At 49.1% G+C, this 25,115-nt stretch overlaps 1 protein-coding gene across 1 annotated transcript in view; it reads right to left on the bottom strand.

The window, feature by feature from the left end:
• Window positions 1–25,115, bottom strand: part of SLC9A1 (solute carrier family 9 member A1) — a 294,820-nt gene that overhangs the window by 25,198 nt on the left and 244,507 nt on the right. Inside the window, exons 8-9 of the mRNA XM_086957609.1 lie at window positions 23,418–23,591; window positions 21,843–21,957 (exon numbers count right to left, since the gene is read on the bottom strand). Of these exons, the coding sequence (XP_086813735.1) occupies window positions 21,843–21,957; window positions 23,418–23,591 (289 nt within the window). The remainder of the gene's footprint in view (window positions 1–21,842; window positions 21,958–23,417; window positions 23,592–25,115) is intronic.

Here is a 25,115-nt window from a genome sequence, read left to right as displayed (position 1 = left end):
CGGGTTACCAACCACCGCTCGTATGGCGTTATCTGGCGATCAGCAGTGCCTCGCACCTGAGATTGAAGCGCCCAGTGCCTGACCTGCATGCATCGTAATCTATCCGTCTCAGGTAGTTGGAACTCCTGCTTCAATTGCTGAAAAGGGACCACTCCCTCAGATCCATATATCTGGAAGAGCGCTCGGCAACCCGCTGCCCTCCAGTGTGAGAAGGCGCCTGGTTCCATACCGGGGGAGAAATCAGGGTTATCCACTATCGGCGTGAAAGGCGAAGGGAATGTGGTGAGTTCACGAACTGCATTGACCGTATCCCACACCCTCAAGGGGACTCGCGTGACGAAGGAAGCATATAGGTTGGGGGGGGGGGGGGCCATGAATCCGTCGCAAGAATGGAACCTCCTGAAGGGGACGCCCCGCCACTGCCTGGTCCTGAAAGAGCCAGTGCTTGTCGGATTCCCACCTACTCCACTCCACCAGGTAGCACAACTGCGCCGCCTGGAAGTATTTCCGGAGGTCCGGGATACCAAGGCCTCCCGCCTCAGGGGCCAGCGTGGAGATAACCCTCTTCATTCTCGGCTTGCGGCCCTGCCAGACGAAGCGTGCAATGTCGGCTTGTGTCTGTCTAATCCAGCCCGTAGGTGGCTGGAGCGGCAAAGCTCCAAAGAGATACAAGATCTGGGGCAGGACCGTCATTTTGACCGCCGCAATCCTGCCGAGCCAGGACAGCAGGCCTTTACTCCAGCGGCCCAGCTCTTCCTTGATTTTCCTACTAAGTGAGGCATAATTGGCCGTTACCATCGCTGGCAACGTTGGCGCTAGCAGAATTCCCAGGTAAGGCACCAGGGATGATGACCACTGCATGGGGAAGAGCCGCTGCAGATCTTGTCTGGTATCCGCGGCCAGGGACACGTCCAGAGCCACCGACTTGCCCATGTTCATCTTAAAACCCGCCACCTTCGAAAAAGCGTCTAGTTCCTGAATACACGCCGGAAGGGCCCGTCTTGGATCGTCCAGGGTCAAGAGGACATCGTCCACATAGAGACTGATCGTATGGACATACTGCCCCATCTTGATCCCAATCGCGTCTGGGTTTTGACAAATTCTCTGGGCAAACGGCTCCATATAGAGAGCAAAGAGGAGGGGGGAAAGCGGGCATCCCTGCCTGGTACCCCTTTCGATCTCAAAGCTGCGGGAGCTGCACCCATTAACTCTCACTGTCGCCGAAGGGGATTTGTAGCAGTTGAAGACCATCGAGCAGAATTTTTCTCCAATACCCATTTTCCGGAGCACCTGCTCGAGATAAGGCCAGTGAACGCGATCGAATGCCTTCTCGGCATCTACCGCTAGCAGCATCCTCTCACCTGGGATCCGCGAGGCTTTCTCCAAGATGTGCGCCACTCTCTTGGTGTTATCGACGGTTTGTCTGCCGGGGACAAAACCAGCTTGATCAGCCTCAACCAGGCCCGGTAGATGCAGGGCCAATCTAGACGCCAGAATCCCTGTGTATAATTTAAGGTCAACATTCAGGAGGGAGATAGGCCTGTACGAGCCGCAGAGGGCCCGGTCCTTCGCAGGTTTCGGGATCACTGAGACCGTTGCCCTTAACAGGTCCGGCGGTATAGCACCCGGCACGGAAAAGGAGTTAAACAGGCGGGTAAGAATAAGAGCTACAACCGGGCAAAAGGTTTTATAAAACAGGGACGTGTAGCCGTCCGGGCCCGGGGCTTTCCCATGTTTGAGCCTGGCTATCGCGGATATCACCTCCTCCACACGAATGCTTCGCTCGAGGTATTCCGCCTGCGCGGAGTCCAGCGCCGGAAGGGCCACTGACTCCAAATAATCCGTTGCATTCTGCGACGAGGGGGGTTCCCCTGTGTAAAGCGCCTCATAAAAACTACAGAATGTTTCTGCCACAGCCGCGTCATCAGAGACCGCCACCCCATTAGAACCAAGCAGTTCCTTCACCACGTTACGCTGATGCGCGATTCGGAGCCTATTCGCCAAGAGTTTGCCACACCTATCCCCACCCGTGTAAAACGCGTGTTTTAGACGCAGCGCCGCGTATTCCGCCCTATCCATGTCCAACGCCGACAGGAGCTTCCTGGCAGCTTTCAACTGTTTCCACACCCTAGGAGCTCCGGTACGGCGATGGACCTGTTCCAATTCTCGGACCTGGGAAGTCAGCTCCTCCCTCTTACGCTGTCTCTCCTTGTTTTCTGCTGAGGAGATGGAAATGAACTCCCCCCTTAGAACCGCCTTTCAGTGCCGCCCACTGCGTCGCTAGCGAGGTGTCCGAGTTATCGTTGTGTGCCTGGTATTCCCGGATCGCTTCCTCAATGTGCTTCACAACCGTTTTTTTATGCAGGAGGGTGTCTCTAAGACGCCACACCCCACGAGAGGGGGGGGCCGTCGGAAGCGCAAATGTGCCTATGACCGGCGCATGATCAGACAACAACAGGACCCCGATGTCCGCCGCCGTAGCGGCGGCACACATCGGTCCGCTGACCAATAAGTGGTCCAGCCGCGCATAAGTCCGGTGTGCATGTGAATAATAAGAATAGTCCCTACTCGTGGGGTGGAGGGTGCGCCAAAGATCATGCAGGTCCATATCAGTGATTCGAGCCTTCCCAGCCTGTGAGAGTTCCCCAGTCTGCGGGTATCGCTGCGCGGACCTGTCGAGTGTGGAGTCAAAAACTATATTCAAATCACCCCCTAAAATGACATGTCTATCAGGGGAGGCAGTCACGTCCACCAGCGCCGAGTCTAGAAAACGCTCCTGGTGGTCATTCGGGCTATATAAGGAGCCAATAGTGAACGTTGTGTCCCCCAGCCTGAGGCGGTACGCTAATAGCCTCCCCTTCTGTTCTGCAAATTTGTACAGCACCTCCCCCCTGAAGGAACTCGCTATCAAAATGGCCACTCCCCCGGTCTTAGATGCAGCAGAGGAGAAAAACTGTGTTGGAAACTTGTTAGAGCGCATCCTGTGACAATCCCGTGGTAGTAAATGGGTCTCCTGCAGGAGGCATATATCCGCCTGTGTCCCCTCCAGCAAAGATAAGATTGCCCTTCGCTTTACTGGGTTGTTCAGACCCTTAACATTAAGGGTCACTACTTTCAGTGTCGACATATCCCCAAGTGACTGTAAGTGCCAGGCCGTGGGTGGTCAATCAGCGGGGGAGGGGCATGGGACAGCAGCGCAGGACAAGCAAAATAAGACAAAGCAATGACATTTAAGATACTGGACGGTACTCCCTCTACCCCTAAACAACCCCCAACCCCCTCCAAAACAAACCCGTGGCAACTAGCCAACTCCCCACCCATGCCCAAACAACCCACTGTCCCAGCCATGTCCCAAAACGGACAAGTCCGTGGAAAGTACAAAAAGTGGACGTCCCACCTCTCCCCCGACCCCCCTTCCAACCTCCAAACCTGTCGTTGCAGAAGCTATGTCCATCTCCCCCCGGAGTGAATCTATGCCGTCATGGCGGCTCCGTTCGTGGCGGCCGAGTCCCTGGCCGCTTCTCTCAGGGCGTTGGCCATTACTGCCCTGATGGTGGGTGAGTCCGGCCTTCCAGCACTAACCGTCGATCTCCGCCTCGCCGACCGCCGTCGTCCTCCTCGATCAGGACGCCTCCAGCCCGGTGTCGCTTCACTCTCTTCCGTGGACGTGAGGCCCAGGACACCACAGACATCTTGCAAGGAACGCAGTTGGTGCAGCACGCCATTCCAGCGGAATATTAGGCGAAAGGGATGTCCCCAAGAGTACGGTGTCTCATTCTCTCTTAGGAAATCCGTCGCGATTTTGAAGGACCTGCGCTTCTGTAGCGTGATGGCAGACAGGTCCTGAAACAACGCCACAGGCCGTTCGCGGAAGGTCAGCGGCTGTTTCTTGCGGGCCTCAGCCATTATGCGTTCCTTCACTGGGAAATCCGGGAGGTAGGCCAAAATGTCCGGTGGAGGTGCCGTCGACTGCCGCTGTCGGCCGACCCTATGGGCCCTGTCGATTCGGATCGGGAAGTCCGCGGGCTCACCCAGGATCTCCCTGAACATGTCCTTCAGGTAGCCCGTCAAATCAGTTCCCTCTTCTGCGGACGGTACACCTCGGACTCTAATGTTATTTCTTCTCGACCTGTTCTCCAGGTCTTCATTGTGTGCCTGAAGTTAGACATGCTGCTCCCTGAGACGGAGAACGTCTTGCTGTAAATGGACAATCTCCTCGTCCCTACGTTGAGCCGCTGCCTCTACCGTCTCCATCCGCTCACCCAGGCCCTCCACCTCCCTGCGGACCTCTCGCACTTCGCTGGCCACCTCCTGCTTTAGTGTCTGAAAGTCAGCCTTAAGCGAGCTGAACAGATCCTCCATGAAGGATCTTGTGACGGGGGGCTCACCCCCGGCCGGTTCCACTGTGGTTCTGGAAGAGCTTGGGGACGGTTGCGCCCTGTCGCGTTGTTGCTGGGCTCTGCTGAGCATGTCCGGCAGGGTGCGGTCCCCCTTCTTCGCTCCCCGGTTCCCCGACATTCGTGCACTATAGACTACCGCACTCTACTCAACCAGATAGGAGATCCCAAGCCACTGGCAGCAGGTCCCGGCGTCGTTGAGTCACCAACGACTGGCAGAGCACCACCGAGGGGAGAGTCCGTTGCAGTAGGGCCACTACGTGTTCTGCACCACTGAGGACAAAATGGCGGGCCAGCTCCGCCGTGGTGGTCGACCCGCACTCCAACGAAAGTTCAAGTCGCTGACCACTACAAAGACGACCCAGACCGCAGCATCCCCTAGGACGAAAGTTCTGTGCAGGGCCAGGGGTGCAGGAGCTGTCCCCAGACGGCACTGTAGGAGGTCCTCGTCACCGTTAAGATAAGATGGCGGCTGGGCGTAGCCGGGCAGACCCTCCGAGCCTGATGGCGCAGCCGAGGCCGTGCAAAGAGTCAGTGCCCCAGAAATGAGCCCCCCCCGGGCTCGCTGAGACGAGGAAGGGTCAAATGACCTGGCCCCCACTCCTGAGCACCGTCCCAAACTGGCGATGGGGCCGGGGCTCACGCAATGTGTCAAGCTACCGCAGCAGATCCAAGCGCCTCCACGGTCAGACAATAGGCATCCCTCTTCTTGGCACCTCGTGGTAGCTACCCATCCGGCGTACCAGACTGCGCACAGTCCGATGCGAGTATGCAAGCAAACTCCGTGCTAGGCCACCAGACACTGGCGCCAGGGTCCACTCAGGCCTCCCGGCCGGTGCTCCGCTCCACTTCGCTTCCATGGCGCTCCGCAGCTAGCTTATCGGCCCCTGAGCGTGCCTCCGCAGAAGCGTTCGGGGCCAAAGTTGTGCACCGATGTGCGCCCCAAGGTCTCCGCCACCCTTCCCACGGCCGCCGAACTCCAGCGGGGGGAGAAAAGCTGTTGAAAAAGGGCTCGGGCCTAGTCGGGCCGGAGGAGCTGCGGGAAGAAGCGTCCGCTCACCCCGCCATCTTGGCCACGCCCCTAGGAATCTCTTTTAAACAAATAAAACTGCCAAACATTAGGAATTGCAATTTCTAAACTGCAATTCAGTAAGAATTCCTATTTGGAAATCGCAAATCCTAATGTTAATACATCTTGCCCTGAAGTTTCCAGACATAGTGAGTCTTCGATGTCTTAGTTGGACGGATATTTCAGCGAGTTCAGTAATATGAAACTAGTTATATGTTTTTCCTTTATATCAGCCTACATTCTGAGTTAGCTCAGAGTGACTGTCGGGCACACTAACAGTATTGTTCTATTACAATTTCTAGAGGCCATATGTAGCTCCTTCTGAAATCTGCGACAAACAGTGGTGGTGTTAGAAACCGTACTGTTGCTCTGCTCGCCCAAGCTTTCCCTTTGGGACTTTTTAGGGCGAGCCCTCGTGACGCACTGCGTAGCAGTGCTCGCATTGGCATGCCGTTTTGTAGGGGTTTTCAAAATGGACCTGGAAATTCCACATGCTCATGCATGTTCATTTCCTAGGTCCAATTTGATTGTGCTTTGAATGCGTGCTCTGTTTTAACAGAACACGCAATAGGCCATAGGCGGTCGCGTAGCTCCGCCTATGGCCTATTGGTGTCTGTTACGCGCACCAAAGCCCATATGTTTTCAATTATCGTGCCCACACGGGCGCGATAATTGAAAACATACGCCTGGCAGTGGCACGCGCGCACCACTCTCTGGCTTTTTTTCGCAAATGGACCTGGCCGGCTTAGCTTCGAAATGAGACACAAATCGCCTTTGTTACTGTAAACTCTGTAGGAATCTTTTAGCTGTGTGCCTTTGCCTCGCTACATGTATAGCATTTTTCTGTTTCCTTTCTGCATTGGAACTTTGATTGAAAGTGTCCAGCTACACTGATTGCCCTTAATGCCTTTCTGGGGCGCATGCAGCCACACAACGTCAATATTGTTCCTCAGAGGCACGCACTGCATTGTCCTCGAGTCTGGAACCATTTACATGGCAAAAGAGTGACATCAAGCCATGATGATGTGCCGCTTGGATTTATTCCTTCCCGCCTCCCCTTAGAAGTGTAGGCACTCTTGAAATGATGTATTTTAGTCCAGCTGTTTATCAAGCTCTGAGACGCGTTGCATTTTGTGGGGGAGGGCAAGAGTGGCTTTGACATTACAGGTGCAGATGTCCCTATGCTGTGCAGGATGCTCAACAAAGTTTCTTACCCGCTTGTTATGCAGGCTGCTATATCTGCAGTTGGTAGGAGAGAGATTTCACGGCAAGAGTGCTTCACCTTTCAATGGGATAGTACCGGCACTTCTCAGTGGAACCCCTATACCTTCACAGTGAGCTGGCGCGCTCCGCCCTGCAGCTCAGCGGTGGAGTTTAATGTCAGCGAGAGCCTGCACCTGGCTCCTGCTGCCACCATGCTGGAATCCAGCGAGATAACTCGGCGGGTTGAGTGCCTGTTGCTGAGAAGTTTCCAGGAGCGGCGAATCCGCCTTTGTACCTTCTGTGGTCGATAACGTGATTACCATTAAGGAGGACAATAGTTCAGTTGTACATAATGCTTTTTTGGTCATATCTAAGGTAACAAAAATGCTTCTGACACTTCTTTGTTTATAATGTACCCTAAATGCTTCCAGAGAAGGAAGTGACTTCATTTATGACGCAATAGCATTCCACAATTCGTTGCCTTTAGCACTAAGCAATCTATTACCAGGTCCTTGGGATCCTGTTTTTGTTGGGTTCAGATGCAGGAGCATGTTTCATGCAGAGGTGCTTTTCTGGTTTTTGTTGCAGTTAATATATAGCGGAACTCAACCTACAGGTATTGGAGTGCTTCACATGAGCACGATGTTGAGCCCATGATAGAAGTCGCCAGCTCCAAAGTCGGCAGCTCTGTTCATTACTGCCGATTTTACTTTTAATTTACAGAGCCTTGGAGCAGCTGAGTTGACCAACGTTTTACAAGCACTTTCACTTTTAATTTTGCAGCCTGCGCGGCTGTCCGGGCATAATAACGTCTGTATCAATAGTGCAATGCAAGAAATCAGAGAAAGATAAAAAAAACACAAAAGAGAAGGGAATACACAGTGGATCTTTTTTGGAAATTATTCTCTAACTTTGCAAAGCTGAAAACAAATCTTATCTCTGCTGTAAAAAATAAGAATGAAAGATTGGCTTAATCTTCTTTAACTTCCTGCCTCTTGGGTCTGGCAGTGTCTGTTTTTGCTAGCAAGTTGGCATGAAGGCTGCAGTTCCATTAGGGTATATTTAAGAAATGAAAGAAGAGGCCTCTGTGGCCCCTGCCTTCTTTACAGGTCTACCCAGCCCTGCTCCCCAGGGAAAATAGCTCTGTGACCCCTGTGACTCCGGGTGCATTTCCTTTTACAAAGCAGTCCTTGTCCACACATAGCATGAGTAGCAGGGAAAAGAAAACATGCTTCAAAATAGCCAGCCTATCTCGCATGTGAGTTTCCAGATGCGTTCATTTTATGTCATGCTCCCAAGTATAATTATGTAGCTAAGAAGCGTGTTCATTTTTTTCATTAGTAACATTCTGAGTGTTAATAAAATACAGATTCTGACTTCTAAAGGACTGGCATTGTTGCCCCCTCTCTGAATGTTCTGCCACTTCTTCTCATGATTCATGGCTGCATTTGCATAAGCATCGTATCATGAAGAGATACCACCAGAAGTCATGGAATCACAGGGCGTAGGAGATAACATTGTAGGGTGAAGTCTCCAGGATGCCTGCTCAGCCTACTTAATGTATTAAGTCAAACCTCTTACATTATACAGAAAGCAATCAGAAATGAGACAATGCAATAAGTATTCGCTATGCTTTATATTTTAGTTGCAGAGTGGAGCTGCATCTCCCTGTGCCTTTCCATCACCAGCGGCAAATCACAGTCCGTTGCAAATAAAAAAGCAAAAGTAAAAAACATTGTAATTTTCAACACCAACAGCTCTAACTTTAACAAATGCGAGACCTATTGCATTGCAAATGCTTGTTTTTAATGTAGCAGATTACTGCGTCTGGTAAGCAGAGGAATCTCCGACTGTTCCCGAGTTTCCAGGAGTTTTCCTGCTACACAGATGTTTCTTCAGTGGCAATAGGAACATTGACCCACCTTCGCCCTGCACACTGCTTTCCACGCTCTCAGCTCACTATGCCACCAGTAAGCTTGCTTAAATATTGCGTTACGGTGAGAATTTCCACGATAAATATGTATACCATTCTATCAACATTCTTGGTAGGGACTGAGAAACTTTGCTTACATCCGAAAAAGCTGCTTTACATAATCCTAGCTCTCATTATGATCCTAACTCTCAGTATGACCCAAAAGTACGCAAACTTTGATTGATGGAAACTGAAGGTCAGACAGTCTGGCTTCATTATTTCCTGCCACACAAGAAGACATCACAAACCGAGATGGGCCTTTGAGAAGAGAAAATAATATTTTCTGTTACTGAAAGAATTACGTAGGCCTTGAAAATGTGTTGAGTAAAGAATATTTCCAAAGGTTTAAAAAGGTTTTAAGTGATAAATATCCAAACGTGCCTGAGATCAGAGCGCCAGGATCTTGCTTACTGGCACCAGAATAAAGAAGGGAGCTATATGCCCCTGACAACATGACGGGATAATGGTACAGTCTTGCTGCCATGCACAGGCAGTGTCAGATTGCAGTCTATCTTGCTATATTGACCCCTTCTTACTTTGATGTTTCCAAATTTTTTTTTTCTAGTCACAATTCTTTTTATCTAGTAATGTTTTATTTTAGTAGAAATGGCTTTTGTTTAAAGGAATAATTAAGAATTTGGCCAATTTACTCTACTAGTGGACCACCAAAACAGGTGTTTATATAATACTGGCTTGTCTGAAGAACCTTATAATTTAAAAATTAAAAGAATAGCTCTGGGATCATGTGCTTTGGTGGGAGCATTCAGTGATTATGGCTTCAACAGAGATTTCCCATAAGGAGACATACTAGATAGAGTAATGCACAGACCGTGAATCCAGAAGGGATTCACATTGCCATCCTAGGATAACAGGTAAGGAACTTTTCCTTGAGCTTCTGGTGAGAAGCTCGACTGAGTGGGGATCTTCTACATGGAAATTCCCCAAGCGTCGACTGCCCTCTGACCCACGTTGCTGAAGACTGGCAGGTTATTATGGAGCCACACCTTTGGTTGACGGACAACCTGCATTCTGTTAGGTGGCACAGAAGGTAGCCTCAACGACCACCACTAATTATTTTGTGGTCCCATTTCTATCTTCAAAGCAATGGCATATGTCATAGCGGTTTTGGCTCGGCAAAACAATATTTCATGAAAGCAAATCCTTTACCTATGGGCTGAGGACACTGATTATTTTGGTGTTGGGATTTCCAGTTATAAAAGTTTGTACTGCGAGTAGAGCTCTTTGTGGCTCAGCTATGCTGTTTTGCAGGTAGATGCTGCCTGTTGCACGCCAATCACTCAGGGCCGGCCCAAGGCATGTGCAAACTGTGCACCTGCTCAGGGCCGCCAAACCCGAGGGGCCGCCACGACGACCGACCGAGCCGAGGATCGGATTCGGATCTATCACTGGCGGCCCCCTGGCAGGATTTCCAAACTCCAAAATTACTTCCTGGTGTATTGTGCTGGGCTTTATTCAGGGGCGTAACAGCCACAGGCCCCCGCAGCCCACGCATTGCGGGGAGGGGGGGGGCCTCGGGGGCGGGGGGGGGCCTCAGTCAGCTTGGCAGGTGGCTGCTTGATTTAATTCAAGAGGAGGCCGTGCACCATTTGATTTAGAAAGAGGCTTGCTTGCTCCAACCAAGCCTCTTTCATAAATTAAAGGATGCACGGCCTCCTCTTGAATTAAATGGTGTGCCCCAGTGCCAGAGTATTTTGTCAGAAAAGTTGATTGATTACTGACGCCCGTGCTGCTGACGTCACATCCTGCTTCCGTTTGAGGCTGGCTAGAGCTATTTGCGCAAAAGTATGGCGCTCGCAGCAGAGCTGCCTGCTTGCACCGTCCCGCCGCATCCTGTTCAGCTATCAGAAGAGCTGCAATTAAAATCAAACAGCCACCCTCCCCCTTGCCCCTCTCGTGCCACGGAAAACTAATTTGCAGAGAGACCGTCCTCGCCACAGAGAGGCCAGTAATCTTCATTCCTCAATCACCTGAACAAGTTGGTTCTACTACCCGTAACCCGATTCATGCCATGTCTGTTCCAGTGTGAAAGACAATGATCTGTCTCCTAGGCTTAAAGACAATGAGGTAACGTGTGTTAATTTTTTTCAGTGTAATAGGGTTGATTTACACTTATTGGGGCATCTGCAATGTCCTTAAAACGTTAATAGTAGAGAAACACTTTAGAAAAGAGTGATCAGTGGTCCATTGCAGGTCTCAGGTTTGTTCCCCTCGCTCACTGCTGAAAATATAGTGTTAAGAGGCGTGCTTTTCTGAATTGACTTGGAATGAAATGCGATCCAGACCGTGGACATTTAAAAATATTTTATTTCAGCAATACTGAAAGCGGGAACGGGATTACCTGTATTTACTGGCAGCCAGGTGCTTTTCGAACAGATTAAAAGTACTAAGGCTGCTGGCGTCAGATATATGTAAATACAGCTGCATATTAATTTCAAATAAATGTGTGCCTAGGGGTAATTATAAAGCGCTCTGATACCCCATAGGGTCTTGTTCGCGCTATACAAAATGGCAAAGTAAAATAAAAGTATACTTGGAGACTGAACCTCACAATGCTAAACTTAAGCACCACCAGGCCTGTTTCGCTAGATAGCCAGACGCCTGCTGAGCAGCAAAAGCCTTAAACTGGAGCGAACAGTCAGAGACAGGGGTCTTGTGCACACAGAGTCAGAGCCATGGGTCTGGATGATAAATTTGAGGGGTGCTGCACAGAGTTTGGGGCCTGGGCGCACTGTATGCAGTCTGAAGCTTGCTGTACACAGACATCCTGTCGCATGTAAGCAGAGTCTGAGAGATGCGGCCTGAGCCGTGATCTCTAAGGTCTGCTGCACCCAGTTATACAGTACACACAGACGCAAGCCTCCTGCACCCATACATCACAGCACACAGTTCACTGTGCACACAGACGCAAGCCTCCTGCATGCACAGAGCAACATGCACAGCTACACAGTGCACACAAACGCAAGCCTCTTGCACCCATACAGCATAGTGCACAGTTCACTGTGCACACAGACGCAAGCCTCCTGCATGCACATAGCACCGTGCACAGCTAGAGTGTGTACACAGACGCAAGCCTCCTGCACCCATAAACCATAGCGCACAGCTACACTGTGCACACAGACGCTAGCCTACTGCATCTATACAGTATAGTGCAGAGCTACACTGGGCACACAGTTGCAAGCCACCTTCACGCAAACAGCCTCACACTCTATGGTTCCCACTGCTACACACAGAATTAACCTGCAGTCTATTATACATAGAAAGTAAGGCCTGCAGCCAAAAGGGGTAGTGCAATAAATGCTGGACGGTTTCAGGCCTTCTGCTCATGGGGCCAAGACCTGATGCGTGCAGTGCTCCGAGTCATACAGAGATCCGAGGGCACACCAAACTCAGCAGTCATTAGTCTGTCTGCAAAGTTGTGCCACTCATTTAATTTACTTTATTAGGCGCGCGTGGATTCTGACATTTGTTTCCCTTGCCTTCATTGCGTGATTTTGCTTGCGAGAAAGTGTCACTCATAGTTGTTGAATGTCACTCATAATTACACTGAAATTATGAAAATGTCACACACGGCAATCTGAAATCTTGGCAGCTCAACAGATGTTTCCTTGTCTGTGCATCTTCTGGGTGGGGCATAGGGTGGGACTGGTGACCAATGCCATACAGTCATGCGCATTGCGCAGCAGCACAATTAAAAGTGCGCGTGAGGAGTGAGGTGAGGCATCCCAGAACCTAGCCAGACTACTGAGAAAGGTCGTCACCGTGCCGCGCCCCAGCCATAATTTAATTATTACTAGCCCCTGCCTGTGTCCTCTTCTGCTGCCCGCTTGCGCTTGCCACTGAAGCTGTAGGCCAGGCCTCAGGTGAGTCTGTCCGAGCCCGATCAGGAGTGGTCCGTGGTGCAGAGAAGCCTCAGTGGGTGGGTGGGTAGGGTGGGAATTAAACCATCCGCAGCTTCTTCCTCTTGAGCCCCTGCACGCCTATTCTTTCTACCCCTTTAAATCCCTATCTCCTTAAACCCTTTATCCCTGTAGCCCCTCTCACTTTAAACATTTTTTTTACCCCCTTAATTCCTCCATTCCCTGGGTAGCCTCTGCAGCCCCACCTTCACCTCTTACAATGATGGCCTTAGATCAGGGTGTAACACACTGTTGCCACATACCTAGGAAGTAGATACTTTGGTGGTGAATGAGGGGGAGGTGGGGTGTGTGCAGTGCAAGTCCTCGCTTGTACAGTACCTCCGAACAACTAAACTAGAACTTGGAGTTTTAGTCCTCCAGGAACTGAAGAACGCTCCCACTGCACCCGTGCCTCTCCCCTTCTCCCCCACCATGGATGCCAAAGCAAAGTGCTAAACACTCATGTATTGAGGGAGGTACAGGGCGCTCCCACAGGGACAACACATTGGGGCGATCACCCAGAGCTTCGGATATGGTCAGGGGTCACAGAGAAACAAGCGCTCCCACAAAACCCTAAAAGGTCTTCCAAACCCCCTGCCTTCAGATTAGTTGGATCAGCCCATAACCTGAACTCCCCTGGTGGTTTCTCTCACCAGGTATCTAGGCCACTCCGTATGCGAATCCCTGTGGGGTCCTTACCACTAGGGGGGACTACCCGCGAGGAGAACGGGGAATCCTCACATTGGCAGCCAGTGCAGGCATGTATATCATGATGAAGGAACCTGCCTTCTTAAGATGGCGGATCTAGGGAATGGGCTACCTGTTATGCCTACTTCTAGGATACCAGTGCCGGTGTTGCCGGGAGTTATTGCAACCACCCCAGAGAAGGGCACTGTGTTGACCTAGTGCTTTGCCCACCACCAGATTTGGAGCAGTGCTTAATTTGCATAAAAAATAAATGCCAGGGCTGTCATCAGGTGGACACTGCACATTGCCCCTGCCAACTGCAGCCAGTGATAGTGACAGCACAAGTACTAACATTCACACTCTTACAAGAGTGACAGTTCGGACTGTTTCAGGCCCCAAAACAATAAGAATTTCTTGGGTGGCAGGAAATATTCGATTTTAATGTATATCGAGTTAATAATTAACTGTTGCTAGGGTCATCTCTAAATTAGCCAGACTGTATGGTATTTCTGAGCTACGTGCTACATAAGCTCAACCCAGTGAGCGCTATTACATGTCTGCATGTGGTGTACATTATTGTAAAGTGTTTTTGGGTGCTACAGTGCACCACAACAGTCATCTGTATGCTCTGTGAGGTGCACATTCAACATACATTTGTAAACTGCTTACAGAGGCTTAGTTTTTTTCTTCTTCCAGTACCCCCTGGGCCCCCACTCTGCCTATTCCTTGCATTTGAAATTTACATTTAATACTGTAGTGTGAGAATGCTTTTCATGAAAAGGAATATAAAGTAGGTTTGCTAAAAGAAAAATGCCAGCTATGTGTTTAAAGAGCCTGGAATGACCTCGTCTTGGCACTAAATAGGGTTATACATAAAAAAGTATGTATTCATTTGTAATGTGACTTTTGTGTCTTTGTTCCCTTTAATTATCAGTCATGGATCTAATCATTCAGACAGCCCTAGAACACAATTAAAGTGCATTCTATTTATATTTGCTGTTCGGAGTACGCATCGATAAGTGCTCAAAATACGGCTTTAGGTGACGACTTATTTTTGTAGGTGGGGCAAAGTAGTAGGTGGTGCGTCGGGCACTGGGGGGCCCCCTCATTGTGCTTTGCAGGGGGGCCGCCTCACGTTTCGTTACGCCACTGGCTTTATTAATGTCTATTCCGACCTCGCTCCAGCCTGTCTCTGGCTGGCTCGCTTTGTACCTCTCAGCCCCTCCCTTTGCCTTCACACGTCTTCGTGTTCCGCTGCTCCCCGCATGGCTGAGCCTTTCACCTTCTAAACCCCGCCTCTTCTGGGGGCCCCCACCTACGCTCCCTGCACAGGGCCACCATGAGCCTAGAGCCGGCCCTGAATCACTAGTTCACAGTCCTACTCAAGGCCTTCAAACGGCACCTTTTATTTTGACCTTGAAGTGCGTACATTCAACGCCAAGGCAGATGGCAAGAAATCAGGTTTGGGGTCTTGGACCCTGAGGGTGCAGAGTTGTGGTACCTTCCATGCCTCTCACTTTAAAGGATGGTTGACATTTTCCCATGTTATCTTTGTGCATCCCTTCCAGGAGTATGGCTCCCTCAAAGAACCTGGTGTCTACCCCATATTTGGCCCTGCTACAATAACGGTCTGTCTTCTTCAGAGCTTTCTATGCAACATTGTTGATTTAAAGAGAGAACAAGTGAGAAGGAAAACATTTTAAGATGCAGCAGTGATGTGCACCATTCCAGGTTTCAGGCTAGTTTCATAAAATAAAGACTATTCTGGACTAACTCGTCGACAGCAAAATCTTGCACTAAAGATCACACTTCATACGCCTTAACGACTACTAGCAACTATTTAAGCAGCAGGTCTAACAAAACCCAAGGGATGCTGGGAAGCAAACTCAGAAGAAGGTGTTGTGGGAGAATAACAGATGAGACAGAGGAGACACTTGGCAGGTTAGAGAATAAAGACTGAAAAGGTTAGACTTAAGCTAGGAAGATTCAAAAACACCACACCCCAGTGGCATCTCTAATGATGGTCAGTCACTTATCTTCTCCAGAAGAACTGACAATTTTTGTTTAAATGCAGATTTTTATGTGTTCCGCATTTGCCAAAAAAAGTCCTATTCTGGCATGAATTTTTCCCACACTACTCAAATTTCAAACAAAAGCAGACATTTCACAGAAAAAAATATCACTGCAACAAGCGCCAAAGAACTGTAACTGCAATGGCACCATGGTGTGTCATGACGTTCCGTTACATATTTTTCTTTTAAAATAAACAGAAAGGAAAATGCTACTTACCAGTATGCATCTGTTCTTGGCATGTAGAGCTGCAGAGTTGCACACTGTGCATAGATCGCCACCTAGTGTTGGGCCCGGATGTTTACACTTGTTTTTGTCCTGAAAAGTTCTTTGGAAGTCACCAGATAGGGGAGTCATCCTTTGGACCACATTGCGCATGGGCATCGTTTCCATCCTCAGATTGTTTTTCGCCATTAGGGAAATGATGGAGCTTTGCAAGAAAAGGAAGGATGTCCATGTAAGCTGTATCTAATTAAGATAATACTGGCACAGATAAAGGTAGCCGGTGAGGCGGGTGGGCGGGTGCAACTCTGCAGCTCTACATGCCAAGAAAAGATGCATACTGGTAAGTAGCATTTTCCGTCCGAGGCATATGAGCTGCAGATTGCACACTGGGCATAGATTGTATAGCAGTACCCACTCTTAGCGGCGACCACCTGTATCTGTTGCAGTAGTTTGAAATAGTGTTTTGAGAACAGCCTGGCCCACAGTAGCTTGTTGTTTAGTTTGCACATCTACACATTAGTGTTTTGTGAATGTGTGCGGTGTGGACCATGTAGCTGCTTTGCAGATGTCATCTAAGGGAATGTTCCCTAAAAATGCCATTGAAGCCCCTATTTTCCATGTAGAGTGGGCTTTAGAAGGAACAGATAACGTATGTTTAGCTTTGTGGTAGCAAATATGTGTGCATTTGACAATCCATCTAGCTAACCCAGATTTAGATGTAGGGTTACCCTTGTGTGGTGGTGAGAAAGACACAAAAAGTTGTTTGGTCTTACGAAAGGGTTGTGTTCTCTCAATGTAGTAGAACAATGCTCTCTTGACATCTAGGGTATGAAGAGCTCCTTCTGCTACTGTCTGTGGCTGCGAGAAAAAAACGGGCAGTTCCACAGATTGATTGAGCTGGAAGGGAGAAATGACCTTGTGAAGACATTTTGGATTAGTACGGATAACCACCTTATGATGCATTTGCCGAAAAGGCTCTTGAATGGTTAGTGCTTGAAGTTCACTAACTCTCCGTAAAAAAAGTAATAGCTACTTGGAACGCAACCTTCCATGTTAAAAACTGTAGTTCACATTTAGGTAAAGGTTCGAAGGGAGGTCCCATTAGCCGTGTGAGAACAATGTTTAAATTCCACACAGGTGAAGGTGGTACTCTGGGAGGAATTATTCTCTTAAGGCCTTCCATAAAGGCTTTAATAGCAGGCACTCTGAACAGAGATAGGTGCTGTCTATTTTGCAGATATGCTGCTATGGCAGCTAGATGTAGTCTAATGGACGTGTAGGCTAAGTTACATCTTTGGAGGTGTAATAAGTATCCTATGATGTGTTGAATAGACACATCTAAGTGATTAATATTGTTGTTGTGACAATATATTATAAAGCGTTTCCACTTTGCTGCATAGCATGCTCTAGTGGTTGGACGACTAGCTTCTTTTATGACGTTCATGCAGTCAGGAGGAAGGTTAAGATATCCAAATTCTAGGATTTTAGGAGCCAGATCGCAAGGTTGAGCTGAGCTGGGTCCGGGTGTCTGATCTCTCCATGGTTCTGGGTTAAAAGTTGTGGAGATAGGAATAGTTTTTGGTGCGGTACTACAGACAGTTGTAGCAGTGTGATGCTCCAACGTGGGTCAGACAGCCTTGGTACAACTAGGATGAGGGTTAGAGAATGCTGCTGTAGTTTGCATACTACTAGTGGCATGAGTGGTAAGAGGTGGAAAAGCGTTCGCAAATCTGCCTAACCAGTTCATCCATATTGTATTGCCTTTGGACAGTTGATGTGGATATCTGGCGGCGAAGCTTGGGCATTTGGCGTTTTTGTGGGTGGCAAAGAGGTCTATCTGAGGTTCTCCCCACGTCTGAAAGAATGGTTGAAGAACTTGCGGATGAAGTTCCCACTCGTGGATCTGATGTGTCTGACGACTTAACAGATCTGCCATGGTGTTTTGTAATCCTGGAACATGCTGGGCTAATAGGAATATCAGTTGAGGTATAGCCCATCGTCATATGTCCTGGGCTAGTCGAGAGAGTTGCAGGGAGTGTGTTCCGCCCTGTTTCTGTATGTAATACATGGCTGTCATGTTGTCTGTGCGGACTAACACAGCCTTGTTTGATATTTGCTTTTTGAATGCTTTTAATGCCATGAATATGGCTAGTAACTCTAGGTAGTTGATATGGAGTAACTTTTGTTGTGGTGTCCACCTGCCTTGCATGGTGTCATGCAGTAGGTGGGCTCCCCAGCCGGAGAGCGAAGTGTCCGCTGTCAAGACTATCTGAGGAACTGGCTCTAGGAACGGTCTCCCTTTGGAAAGGTTTTTTGTGTTCCACCACTGCAGAGAGCGATGAGTCCGACCGTCCAACACTAGATCTGTCAACTGACCTTGAGCCTGGTTCCATTGGCGTGCTAAGCACTCTTGGAGAGGACGCATTTGTAGTCTTACATGGGGCACTATGAAGATGCAAGAGGCCATCATCCCTATGAGCTGCATGAACACTCGCGCTGGAAGGGAGTGTTGCGGCTGAAACTTTGTGAGAAGAGCTTGCATGCTTGCTATCCGTACTGGAGATGGATAAGCTAGCGCTGTCTAGGTGTTTATTGTGGCACCGAGGTATTGTTGTACTTTGGACGGCTGCAGATGCGACTTGGTGTGGTTTATTGTGAACCCCTAGTCATGAAGCAGTTGGATAGTGGCATGAGTGTTGTACAAACTGGTTGTGGGAGCTGGCTTTTATGAGACAGTCTTCTAAGTATGGGAAGTCGTCGATGTGTTGTCTTCTTAAGTGTGCTGCCACTACTGCTAGGCACTTGGTGAATACTCTTGGTGCTGTTGTGACTCCGAATGGGAGTACCTTGAATTGATAGTGCTGACCGTCTACCACAAACCGGAGACCCTTCCTGTGAGCCTTGTGAATGGGAGAGATACTTCCTGTGAGCCCTGTGAATGGGAAAGTATGCGTCCTTGAGGTCTAGAGTAGCAAGGAAGTTGTTTTGTAACAGAAGAGGAGTGTGACCATGTGAAAATGGTCTGACTGTATGTATATTTTTAGGGGTTTGAGGTCTAGAATAGGCCTTAGAGAACCGTCCTTCTTTGGGATAAGAAAGTATAGGGAGTAAACTCCCTTGTTTTGTTGGTGCAGAGAAACTAGTTCTATTGCACTTTTTTCGAGTAGAGCTATTACTTCCTGGTTTAGCAGTAGTAGATGCTCTTGTGACATTGGACGCTGTTTTGGTGGTATGTTTGGGGGGTAGACGTCAGTTCTAGACAGTAACCTGATTGAATAATTAGTCGCACCCACCTGACTGATGTGATGTTGTTCCAGACAGGAAGGAACTATTGTAGTCTTCCCACCACTGGAGTGGAATGGTGAGGGGGAAGTGGAGGAAAGTCATTGTGTAGGGGTGGAGGCAGAGCGGGAGTTGTTAGCCTTGCCTTTGCCTTTGTTTTTATTACTCCTGTAACCCCCTCTTTGGTAGCCCCTAGTGAAGGTGGATTGGCTAGGGGTCTTGTAAGAAGTGGAGGGGCTATCGGAAGAGTAGCCTCTTGTGTTGCCTCTGTAAGATGAGCGACGAAAGGAACGCCTGGGAGCTTGCGACGGCAAAGCTCCCATAGATTTAGCTTTGTCTGTATCTTTTTTCATCTTTTCTAAAGATACATCGACATTAGGGCCAAATAGGTATTTCTCATCAAATGGCTGGTTAAAACCTGAAATACGTAGCCAGGCATACCTACGCAAAAGGACGCTGGTGTTAATTGCCCTTGAAGCAGTATCTGCTGCATCTAGGACACAGCGGATGGAGGTATTGGTGATAGTTTTACCCTCCTGTATGAGTTCATTGGCCCTATTTTTATATTTATCAGGTAGATGCCACCTCATCATAATGTGCCCTGTCATTTCTTGCTCACAGTGCTTGAGTGTTGGCGATACGCCATATGTTTGTTGCCTGTGACGTTGTTTGTTTGCCAGAGGCGTTAAGGAGTTTAGACTCCTTATTTGGTGGGGAGGCCTCATCTGATGTTTGTGAATTAGCACGTTTTCGTGCATTAAAGACTACAAAGGAGTCTAGCGGTGCGGGGCCCCTAAAATAGGCTGGATCTGTAGGGGGAGCTTTATATTGCTTCTCAATCCGGGGGTTGAGAACTCGAGCCCTGACAGGATCCTTAAAGGCCTCTGGTGCATGCTTAATAACCCCCTTAAGCATCGGCAGGATAGAAGTGGACCTTTGTGTGGTGTCAATAGTGTCCATTAAGAAATCTTCCTGCACAGTGTCTGTGTGTTGGTCAACCCTATGGTATTGGGCAGCCCTATGGACAAGAAAGTTAAAACCTATAGTGTCCTCTGCTGGGGAAGGCCTGGAGGGATATATATCATCCTGAGGAATGTAAGGGACATCAGGGGTATTATAAGCATCCCATGGGTTAGGTGACTGAGGGGGGACTATTGTTCCCTGTTGGGTCATCTGCACCCCCACCTGTATCATCAGTGTCTGTATCTACATCATCATCATCATCATCTGGATTAGGGTATGGTGTAGGAGTATGATGTGGTGGAGGAGGTAGAGGAGGAGAGGTAGGAGGAGGAGGAGAAGGAACCCTTAATGGAGAGGTTGCAATGTCTCTCTTCTAAGGCGGAGGTGCAGGCGCCTCTAGTAGTCTTTTCTTTGAATGAAGAGCCAGTTGACCAGTCTATGGATCCTTTACGAGAGTCTTGAGCAGGATCTGGTGTAAAAAGCTCTTCTGTGGAAGGCAGATCCTTCGGAGTCGAAGTTCTCGGTTCCAGAGGCTTTTTCAGCACCAACTCTATAGCTGTTCTAGGGTCTTTTGGCTTGGAACCGTGACCTTTTGCAGTGTCCTTGGCTGGAACGTGCTTTTTCGGTTCCGAAGCATGGGAGTCGGGGCCTTTACATAGTTTTTTGCTAGGCTCCGAGTGCGGTTTTGGCGTTAATGAGCCGGTGTCAGTCTTCGGCGCAGAGTGCTTGGGTGTCGAAGCAGTGGTCGGCGTGGCTGAAGAAGATGGCTTCTTTTTCGGTGTCGGTGAGGAATCGGCACCGAGGGTAGGCTGACTCGAGCCCGAGCTGCCTGAAGGCTTAATAGGCTTCTTTGCCAAGCCTGAAGCCACGGCGTGGGAAGCAGTCTGTTGGTGTGCAACCGGGCCCGAAGGTGAGGGTGTGACCGAAGCCTTTTAGGAGGGTGTCGAGGAGGGTCGGGCCGTGTGTACTTACGACTCACTGAGCCGGAGTGATGTCCTCGACGTCTGAATCTTCAACATCGGAGGAGCTGGCGCTTTCTTCGGCCCGCTGCTGCTCTAGCACGTCGACACCCTCTTTAAAGAGGTCGTCTGGGATCGAAGCGGACGAGCGAGCCATGGTTCTTCGAGCTCGTCGATGCCGAATCGTCTTCTTGGAGCGGAAAGAGGCACAAGCTGAACAGTCTCTAGCCTCGTGCTCCGGTGATGGGCAAAGATTGCACACCTCAAGGAGATCGATGTGGGGAAACTTCGACCCACATCGAGGACACTTCTTGAATGGCGTCCTTTCCATGAGCCAGAAGATAAGGCCTAGGTAAGCCCGAAGGCCTTCGTCGATGACCGGAATTGAAGACTTCGAAATTATCGAGATTGCGTGAAGATGGGGAACGCATTCGAGACAATAACGTCGGGAACGGGTGAGGGATTGCACGCCGAATGAAAACTCAGTTCCAACCGGAGAGCAGGAAACACATCCAAGCAGTTGGCGGAAAAAAACAATCTGAGGATGGAGCCGATGACCATGCACAATTTAGTCCAAAGGAGGAGTCACCTATCTTGTGACTTCCAAAGAACTTTACAGGACAAAAACAAGTGCAAACATCCGCGCCTAACACTAGGCGATCTATTCACAGTTTGCAAGCTGCAGCTCATATGCCTCGAACAATCAGTTCTTTGGCTGAAATTGCAGCTAAAATCTTATGTAGATTTTTCAGTGCTCTGTTCTGAAGATGTGCAGCAATGGCAGTATTCTGGGTCTGAGATCCAAAGGAAAAAGTATACGAGGTGTAGTGAAAAATCGCCACCATCGCGGAAGAGAAAGGTTGGCTCTGTTTTATGCAACCCTTTTCTCTCAACCATGCGTGATGCCAGAGACTAGTTTCCAGATTTTCACTAGTCCACTTACATTAACAGCAATGAGGGCCCAGATAGGTCAGGTAATAGGTTCATTCAGGACCTTCAAAAAGCTGAAAAAAGCATCCCTGGGGACAAGCACTGGTTGGACAATGACAACGATGGTCTGCTCTGCGCCCAACTACTCCACGCAGAAGATGCTCTCACCCTTTGTCGCGTTTTCTGTAGATTTGTGCGAAGGATTTTCCTGATCTCTTCCTCCTTGACTTTCGAGAGGGCCGGAATGAAGCGGTCGGTGGCTTTGGGTTTTGGCTGTATGTTCCTGTGTAAGAGAAGCACAAGATTAACAGAGAATTAAATCCCTGTCAAAAATATCTCCACCTTATCCTATTAACCACAATTCTCAGTTGCCCAATGCTATTCTGCAGCAACAGAACATCAGATGAGCCATCTATCCATTCATTCATTCATCCATCCATGGGATTATGTAAATTAACCCATTTTATCCTAGCTTAATTCCAGCACTGTTTGGTGTTGTTCTAAGCATGACACAAAGACCTATCACCTTGAATAACCAGTACAGTAATAATCTAGACCTTTATTGCGATACCCAAGCCCGTCCTAGAACAGTACATGGTATCAAAGGTTCCTGAATCTTCAGAGCATAGGGTCCCTGCTCATTCAAAATAGACGCAACCAGAAATCACTTCTGCAACTCAATGCATTCTACAGGGCACCCAGGCAACTGCATCCCACCCATCCTCACAACACTGCATCCTGACTGCTAGGACAACCCATCCTCAATCTGTCCAACATACCACATCGCCTACAACCCCCCTCAAGAAGCCGCCGTTCATCCCAACAATAGCACCAACCCATCCTAGACGTACCTGCCATACTAGTCCGACACCGGGCCTACACACAAAACATGGATATGGCACCATATTGTCAAACCTGTTGCCAGAGTCCTTCAAGTTTCCTAGTGCCCAACCACATACAGATTGCCCTGCAAGAGCCCTTTCTATCACTTGCCCAGAAGGGACCATACCCCCATCTGCCTCAGGCACCCACCCAAACATCAAGGCATTTACTCCAACAAACCATGTCCCCAAACTCCCATCCCTTACCTTCAACCCGGCTGCCGCAAGTCACCCATGGTGGAAGTCACTTAACCAAAGCACTTCTCAGGCATGTACACCAATTGCACAGCCACTTGCTATCCAGTCGATTTCAAACATGGCCACTGCAAAGTGTTCTTCAAGTTACCATTCCATCACTTTCCCGAAGCTCCAGGCCCTCAGAGGGTGCGGTGCTTGGGGGATACGGGGTGGAAGGGGGTGAGGAGTCATAATTCCCCATGGCTCTACTCTGAGGGGACTATGGTTTTGTGGCAATCATGTATTCATAGATATTAGAGAAGAGGGAAGTGCTTCTCTAACGAGGAAGCTACAATGGCTAATACCTCTAGACGGTACCAGCTGCTGGATTTGTTATGTTTCTACTTTCCCTACATGAACTACGAAGGACCCAGCTTCAGTTTGTTTACTCCAGTCATGCACGAGCTTCAGATAGGTCTGTGCAAGCCGGTCTACTCAGTGACAGCATTCCTGAGACATCAAACATGCCTACATCCCCACTACCAGCTGCATAATTCTGCCTCGAGCAGGACACCACCACCTTTCCGTTCACCAAACATGTCACATCTACCACCACTTTGCTTCCAAGAGGGGTTCAGCAAGTTTTCTTAAATGTTGGTCCTAGCTCCTACAACGAGATACTCACTGCATGGAGACAGTGGACACAGCGGAGGGGATGCGCCCTAAGCCTCCGCTCTCCACCAGCTCGATGGCCTGCTTCAGCTCCATCTTGTGGTAGAAGGCGATGAGTTGGGGCTCAGTGGAGCGCTCCCCGGCGATCAGGCACTTCTTCACGTACTTCTTATTGAAGCGATTCAGCCTGTGTTGGAACAGACAAGAAACCATGAAAGAAACAAAGCTTGAGGCAGAATTTCGCATGCAACAATGATCCGCCTTCATGCCCCCCACCTGACAACCCCCCACTCAAGTGTGTTCGAACCTTTGGAATGAATGGCAGAGAGGTGAAAGCGCGTATTGCATGTCCTTTGCGAGTCTAGCATGCAGTTTGCTCGGTCACCTTTTCAAAAAATATCCAAACATGTGCCAAACTGTTGCTCAGGTCTCCTGGATTTACATAGGCCCAAATGTTTCTGAGAGTTAGGCTTCATGATAGACCAGCCTGGCTTTTGCAACAGTAATCAATACGGACACCTGTCGCCGGCTTCTTTGCTTTTGGGTTCCAATTCACACTGCAGATATTTTTTTCGTAGAAATGTGCTTTCTTTTCTTTTAAAGGTTGGACTAGAACGGAATTGAGGCCATGCGCCATCACTTACAGCACCACGGAGTGCTATTCCTGGAGACTCCATGGAAAGACCCAGCTTAATCACTCCTACCTATAAATTCAGTCCCTGCTTCTATCCCCACATTAAGCATAGGTAGTGGACATGGCCACACAGAATACTGTGGACGTCTACAACAAGAAGGATTCTGAAGCACATGAACCAGAAAGCTTTGGGATATTCAACACCTGAAACAGAAGTTAGCTGTTCTTCAGTGGGAACCCCTCCCTTGCTTGTCCTTCCACTCCAGAAAGCAGGACTATGGAACTCTTATTTAGTTTCTTTCAAGCAGGAAAGATTTGTTGGGGTGTGCACTCCCCCTTGGCGATGAGGGGTAAATGGGAGCAGGGTATGGGGGTCCCCTTCACTAATTCGGAATGAGAGAGTGTACTGGGATATCATAAGATTGTAACAAGTAATGCCCGGTTTCAACTGATACAAATCAAGAGATTGCATAGAGCTTATTTTACCCCACTTGCTCTCAATAAAATCTACCAAATGCATCCAGGGGAATGAATGCCCACAATATAGACAGCCTGCAGCGGACCTGCGTCACATGCTATGGTCCTGCCCAGTTATTACATAATATTGGGGTAAGATCACAAAATCTTTAGCCACCATCCCAGGGTGGAGAGTGAATTGCTCTCTGAAGCACTGTGTGCAGGGGGGACATCCTGCGTATAAAAAGGGAAAATATATGTGTGTCACTGGTATTACTGTTAGCAAAGCACAGAATCAAGATACACTGTTCGCACCCAGGAGGCCTCCCTCTAGCACGGTGGTTTGGGGATGTCCAGTAATGGATGGTGGCCGAGGAGCTCCGCCATGGGCTGGCCCGAAGGGATAACCGGGCTCAAGAGGATATCCAGACCTGGAGGATGATGACGGACATGCTCCGAGACTCGGATTTTGATCTGCGAACATGGAATCCCAAGGCGCCGAGTCCCCTGGAACTTTTCGTTCAACCTGAGATGGTGGAACTAATGGGGTGGATATGGGCACATGGGGGAGAAATAAGTTATCGTTAGGAGCAATGTGATGACCTAAATGCGGTTATTAAA

The sequence above is a fragment of the Lissotriton vulgaris genome, chromosome 2_1, assembly GCF_964263255.1.
Source record: "Lissotriton vulgaris chromosome 2_1, aLisVul1.2, whole genome shotgun sequence".
NCBI classification, from domain to species: domain Eukaryota; kingdom Metazoa; phylum Chordata; class Amphibia; order Caudata; family Salamandridae; genus Lissotriton; species Lissotriton vulgaris.
Note: the sequence above shows the minus strand (reverse complement) of the source record. Positions and strands in the feature narration are given on the sequence as shown.